Source organism: Neomonachus schauinslandi, chromosome 6 (assembly GCF_002201575.2).
Source record: "Neomonachus schauinslandi chromosome 6, ASM220157v2, whole genome shotgun sequence".
NCBI classification, from domain to species: Eukaryota; Metazoa; Chordata; class Mammalia; order Carnivora; family Phocidae; genus Neomonachus; species Neomonachus schauinslandi.
Genome location: NC_058408.1, coordinates 128976022 through 128982876, shown reverse-complemented (window position 1 = coordinate 128982876; position 6855 = coordinate 128976022). Strand labels below are relative to the sequence as shown.

The following is a 6855-nucleotide window of genomic DNA, read 5'->3' as shown; positions in this document are numbered from 1 at the left end:
ATTCAATTCTGATGCTTTGTCAAAATGTAAAGGTCCCTGATAAGTGCCAAAATATAACTTTAATGTGGAAACACACTTGGATCACAATGGAGATATAAGAAATTCTCATTTTATGAAATAGATACATTCCGGAAGTCCTCGCATATTGTAAATAACACATAATTAAGCCATTTACCACATAGATTAGTTGGTCTACCTAGAAACATAACCAGTAGGACATATATATTTATTAAGAGATTTATTACAAACTGGGTGCCTGGGTGGCTCAGTTGGTTAAGCGACTGCCTTCGGCTCAGGTCATGATCCTGGAGTCCCTGGATCGAGTCCCGCATCAGGCTCCCTGCTCTGCAGGGAGTCTGCTTCTCCCTCCGACCCTCCCCCCTCTCATGTGCTCTCTCTCATTCTCTCTCTCTCAAATAAATAAATAAATAAATAAGAAGAGATTTATTATAAGGAATTGCTTTACACAATTTTGGGGGCTTGCTAGGCAGGTCTGAAACCTGTAGGGCAGGCCAACATGCTGGAAACTCCTGGGAAGGATTAATGCTGCAGTCCTCAGGAAGAATTTCTCTTCCAGGGGAATTTCAGTTTTACCTCTAAGGCCTTTCAACTGATTGGCTAAGGTCTGTTCAGATTATATAGGATAATATCTTTTACTTAAATTCAACTGATTGCATATGTTAATTACATCTACAAATACCTTCACAGCAATACCTAGGTAAGTAAGTTTTTGAATCACTGGGAAATATAGCCAAGCCAAGATGACACATAAAACTACCTTCCACACCATAGAACTGACAAAGCCTGCAGATATTTCTGTTTACCAAATAAACTGACACCACCCCATGGCAATAATAAAAATTCATAATTCCTCAGCTTGCCAGCTTTGAAAATATACAATTCTTGATTGTATTTTTTAAAATTTGGGGATTCTCAATATTTTACATTATCACATACATAAAGTAAAACTTTATTAATATTATTAATAATATTTTCATATCATACTACTTCAAAATTTTATAATTAAAGCTCATGGCACAAGTAATTCTTTTTCGTCAGGTAGCTCTTACAATGCTGAAAGGTTAGAAGCTATGCCTTTATCTAATGTAATCAGGTGGAGCCCAGTGGGAGAGTATCTCAGGTGTCTATGTATGTCTGTCTCTTTCAATATCTCTCTCTTCAATGTCCTCTTTCAATATCCTGGTCTAGTTCCCCTCCTTTGAGGCTCTATACTCCCCCATGTAGGAGGAGACATTTCCTTCCTTCCACTTTTTGGATCTTGCAAACTTCAGTATCTTAAGCTTGACCAGACTTTGGGGACTGCAGAGGTAAAGGTAGAGTCTAGTCCAGGAGGAATGGGGGCACATTAAATCTTGTTCAGTTTTCCCCAGACAATCACAGTGACTTGATTTCCTCACCATTCCCTAAGAAGTAGGTACACCACTCCCAAATTAGCATTAATTTTACTCATTGACAACACAGTCTCTCTCAGATACGATTTTTTCCCCCAGCATTATTTCGTTAAGGAGCTTTTGACTCCTTTCTGAATCCAGCTTGCAAGCATCATGACATTAGCTGGCACTATGTTAGTCAGCAAGAATAAAGTAAGCCAACTCCAAATATCTTTCCTAAAAAAATTGTGGGTGGGGGTGGGAGTGCGTAATAGGTCTCAGTTCCTGCTACAGTAGACCTTCGATAAATGTTTGTTGAATTAAATATAATGGGCTTTCCTCTATGTGATGGGGACTCATGGATGGTCTTCGAATGGCGATTAAATTTCCATCCTGTGGCAATACAAGATTTAATTCCTCCAAACAAACTTAACATATTTCAACAAGAGACGTCATACTTCCTAAGGGAAATAATCTTGAATGAAAGAAACACACAATCGCTACTCAAATTTAAATCATTATTGTTCATAATACAACATCATTTTAACACCTATTTCAATGCTCTGCCCATCAACTGATGCAGACAGAATACTGCTGTCTGGAACGGTACCAATTTTGTCATTTTTAAAAGGGAGTGAAGAGGGGTGCCGGGTTGGCTCAGTCGGTAGAGCCTGCGACTCTTGATCTCAGGTTTGTAAGATCAAGCCCCACGTTGGGTACAGAGATTACTTTACAAAATAAAATCTTAAAAAAGAATAAATAGGGGCGACTGGGTGGCTCAGTCGTTAAGCGTCTGCCTTCGGCTCAGGTCATCATCCCAGGGTCCTGGGATCGAGCCCCAAATCGGACTCCATGCTCCAGGGGAAGCCTGCTTCTCCCTCTTCCATTCCCCTTCCTTGTGTTCCCTCTCTCGCTGTGTCTCTCTCTGTCAAATAAATAAATAAAATCTTAAAAAATAAATAAATAAATAAAACAAAAGGGAGTAAAGAGAGCGTCAGACTTCCAAAGCAAAAATTGGGTGAGCTTCTTCTACATACGACCCCCAAGCCCCGCCCTATATGCAGAGCGGCTCAGTGCACGCCCGCCCAGGTTTAGGTGAGGGGCAGTGAACCACATTTCCCAGCGGGCCCTGCAGGTTGCCGCGCCTGCGCACTGGCAGCGTAGGCAGGTAGGCAGAACTCCCGCGCTATCCAGCCGCGGGGTCTCGTCTCCACCGGTCTCTGGCCGCGGCATGGAGAGGGTCTCGGTGGCCACCGGGAGCGCGGGCGCCGCCAAGGCCGAGGGAGCTGCAGCCATGCCGCCCCCCCCCTGCGGTCTCCCCGCCTGCTCTTACCCCGGCACCCGCAGCGGATGAGGAGGGCCCGCCGCCTTTGCCCGAGGCGGGGGCTCCAGGCTGCTCGGGCTCCCGGCCCCCAGAGTTGGAGCCCGAGCGCAGCCTGGGCCGCATGAGGGGCCGCTTCGAGGACGAGGACGACGAGTTGGAAGAGGATGAGGAGCTGGAGGAGGAAGAGGAGGAGGAGGAGGAAGAGATGAGCCACTTCTCGCTGAGGCTGGAGGGGGGTCGGCCGGAGTCAGAGGACGAGGAGGAGGTATTTATAGCCGGTGCCGGACCACGCCGGGCCGGAGGGGCCTGAGTGAGGGACGAAGCCAGCCCTCCCCAGTAAGGGCCCGGCCGCGTCCCCAGCTCGCCGCTGCAGCTTTTGGCACTCGCGTCGACCTCCACCCCTCTCTCTCAACCTGCCTAGGCATGTGGCGCGGACTGGTCCGCGCCCGATTCCCTGCCGACTCTTTTTGTGAGCTTCCTGCCGATCACTTAGGCTCTTCAGGTCCGCCTCGATTATTTTGTAAATAATTACTAAATTATGCCAGGCGGGTAGGCGCCAAGGGTACAGTGCTCCTGCCTTCCAAGAGCTTACAGTCGGACAGGGAAACAGTCCATTTTTACAGGGTGTTCGGAGGATGGTAAACCCTTCCCTATCTCATCAGTCTCTTAATTGGGAAGGTTTTTTGTTCGTTTTTTTAATGTGGTAGTGCATACTTTATCAAGTTGGTAACACCTAGCCAGTCAGAATTGATATATTAAACATAAACACCAGTATCTCTGGCAAGTTTGCCCATTTTGTAAGTAATTCATAAAGTAAGATGCCCCTCATAGGGCAATATACAATATATCCAAAAGAATGAGATCTTTTTGAAACATTGGTGTATATTGTGTTATTGTAACTTTGAGCAGGATTTTGAAGGGTTGGAGGTACTGTAACATGTTTCCATGTTGCAAAGTAAGTTACACATTGTTCATAATGAAATGTGGGAATTATGGTTTAAGAATTTGAGAAGGCAAGGACTTGTATTTTAAAACTATTTCCATTGCATTTTCAGCGCCTGATTAATCTCTCTGAGCTGACACCATACATCTTGTGTTCCATTTGCAAAGGTTACTTAATAGATGCAACTACCATTACAGAATGTCTTCATACGTGTAAGCATATAGTTCACATTTCAAACTAATACATTCAATTTTTGAAATGTCTCTAAAGCATCCTAATTTAAACTTTTTTTCCCAACAGTTTGTAAAAGCTGCATTGTAAGACATTTTTACTATAGCAACAGATGTCCAAAATGCAACATAGTAGTACATCAGACACAACCTCTTTATAACATAAGGTAAGAGAAATATATAAGTAAAATTTGTATTTTAAATACACTTTTTCTGAAAGCTTCTAGTTGTGTAGTTGGAAATAAACTCTTGACCTATTTCAAAAAGGGAACTACATATTCTCTAAAATACATATAGAACACTTACTGTGTACCAGGCACTGTGATATCTGCTGGAGACAAAAAAAATAAAAAAGCACAGGCCTCTCTTTTTGAGGATTTTAATTCCATCACTCAAGTTAATGAGACTAGTTTAGCCTTGTCATTTTGGGGTACTTTTTAAAAGTAATGCCTGAAATAACTGGCCTCTTTAGAAAAACCCGTGTATCATAGGTCATTGTGTTTTTTTATTATTATTATTTTTTTAATTTTCAGTTCATACTCCGTTTCCTAAGGGAAGAAAAATACTAAAAGTGGATTGCTTTCATTTGTTCAGCAAATACTATAACATTTCTATCCCTTTATAGAAGAATGCTTTGTAGATGATGCATAGAAGTTCAAAATACAGTCTCTGCAAGTGAATAAGACCAGTACACATGGAACAATTGAGCAAACCATTCAAGAGTCTATGATTATTTATAATTAATTACTTCAGGTTATCTCAGGTGAGAGCCAGTGCTACCTAAAAATAATTCACCTCTGAAAAAGGAGATATCCACTCCCAAGAGAAAACAGTTGCAAAGAGCATCATTCACTCTCACTCTGTACCAAAATGCATTTTGCTGAATTCTGAGGTATTCTCCATCCTTTCCTTTTATTAGGTTGGACCGACAATTACAAGACATAGTGTACAAATTAGTGATCAATCTAGAGGAAAGTAAGTTTGTTTTATTACATAGTTGTGAATCCCAGAATCTCTGCTGACTCTATTAGTTACATTTTAAGTGTAATTTAGTCTGTGTTTTATCATTTTTTAGGAGAAAAAAAGCAAATGCATGATTTCTATAAAGAAAGAGGTCTAGAAGTACCTAAACCTGGTAAGTTTGGGTGTATATCATAATGTATTTATAGATTAAAGAATACTAACTTAATAAAATTTAATCCCTTTGAGGTTGTTTTTGGTGATAGTTGGTTATTTTATGATCAAAGAGAAAGATTATGAAGGTAAAGATGTAGTATAATCCAATTTAATTATTTATAAAAATGAAAGAGTATAGACTCTGGAGCTAGACTGTCTGAGTTTGACCCTAGCTCTGCCACTTTACTTTCTGTGTGACTTTGGCAAATTACTCCAATGTCTCAATTTCCTCATCTGTAAAGTAGGGATAATGACAGCACTTCATAAAATTGTAGTAAGGATACATTGAGTAATACAAAGCACTTAAAACAGTGCCTGGAACATAGTAACTGTTCAGATAGTTTTTGTGATGATGGTAGTGTCACAGTATAGAAGTTAGATAAATTTCTGTTTAAATCCTGATTCTTCCACTTACTACATATTGCCTAATCTCACTTAAACAGTAATCTCAGTTTCTTTACAGTTTTAACTGTTAAAAAAAAAAAAAGAGTAGCAGTATACTTATGGGATTATAACAAGGATTAAACAAGAATGCGCATGTGCAATGCTGAGTATGAGCCCTGAACCCTGGCACACAGTAGTGCTTATTAAAGATTACCTGTATCTGTTGTGTTATGATGAGCTCTCTCTGTGGCCCTGATAAACCAGCCACATATGTCTGCCTTCCATTGTGGACTGGTCCCCAGGTGCAATTTCAGTGGCTTTGACAGATTAATGTTATTAAAGAAAGGAAGATTGAGGGCTTTATGATCTTTTAAATAGTCAACATAGTTATCATATGTGTGGTTATTTTTCAAAGATCTCAATTCATGAAATTTTTTTTTCTTTGGCTATTAAACAGCTGTTCCTCAGCCAGTCCCTTCAAGCAAAGGAAGATCTAAGAAAGTCTTAGAGTCAGTGTTTCGTATTCCACCTGAACTTGATATGTCTTTATTACTAGAGTTCATTGGGTGAGTACCCTAAACCTCTGCCTCTTAACCTTAAAATAAAGAATTTGTTAAGTCCCAACAGTTATGAAATCATCCTGAACTCAGGCAAAATCAAGTTTTTCTGATATTCTTTTAAAAATGAATCATGAAATATTTAAGATTTAAAAAAAGGTCTAAAGAAATAGTACTACAACTGCTTGTATTGCCATCATCTGGCTTAAGAAATAACCCATGCTAGTATATGGCGGGAGCCCTTCGGCTACCTCTTCCTGTTCACCACCCCCCCTTTTCTTAGAGGTTAATAACCACTCTCCTAAAAGTAATGATCGCCATCCCAATGATTTTTAAAATATGTTTATCTCATGTATCAATGCTTAAGTAATATGTAGAATTGCTTTTGTCCGTTAAAAACTTTATATGGTACCACTGTGTCTTACAACTTTTTTTTTTTTTAATACAACTTGCTTTTTTCACTCAGCATTCTGTGATTCATCCTTATGGAAATGTGTAGCTGTAGTTCATTCATTTTCACCATTGCCTGGTATTCCCTCAAAATCAACATGCCATAATTTATCTTTTCTTGTACTGTTGAACATTTAGCTTGTTTCCAATTTTTGCTATTATAAACAATGTCGCTTTAAATATTTGTGTACATATCTCATGTATATCTCATATATACATAAATATTTGTCTACATATCTCATATATCTCGTATATATATACAAGAGAGTTCTCTAAGAGTATAGATTTGCTGGTCTCAGCATATGTTTGTTTTTAACTTAACTTGGTTTTGCCAAACTGTTTTCTAAAGTAGATGGATATCTTTCTAATTCATATAAATTGCTTCTTTCAAACACTGTAT

The 6855-nt window shown here is 39.6% G+C and overlaps 1 protein-coding gene across 1 annotated transcript in view; it reads left to right on the top strand.

Moving 5' to 3' along the window:
• The first annotated feature begins 2570 nt into the window (after positions 1-2570).
• Positions 2571-6855, top strand: part of PCGF6 (polycomb group ring finger 6) — a 33857-nt gene continuing 29572 nt past the window's right edge. Inside the window, 7 exon segments of the mRNA XM_021699593.1 lie at positions 2571-2691; positions 2693-2980; positions 3771-3870; positions 3959-4055; positions 4808-4863; positions 4964-5023; positions 5906-6014. Of these exon segments, the coding sequence (XP_021555268.1) occupies positions 2623-2691; positions 2693-2980; positions 3771-3870; positions 3959-4055; positions 4808-4863; positions 4964-5023; positions 5906-6014 (779 nt within the window). The 5' untranslated portion in view covers positions 2571-2622.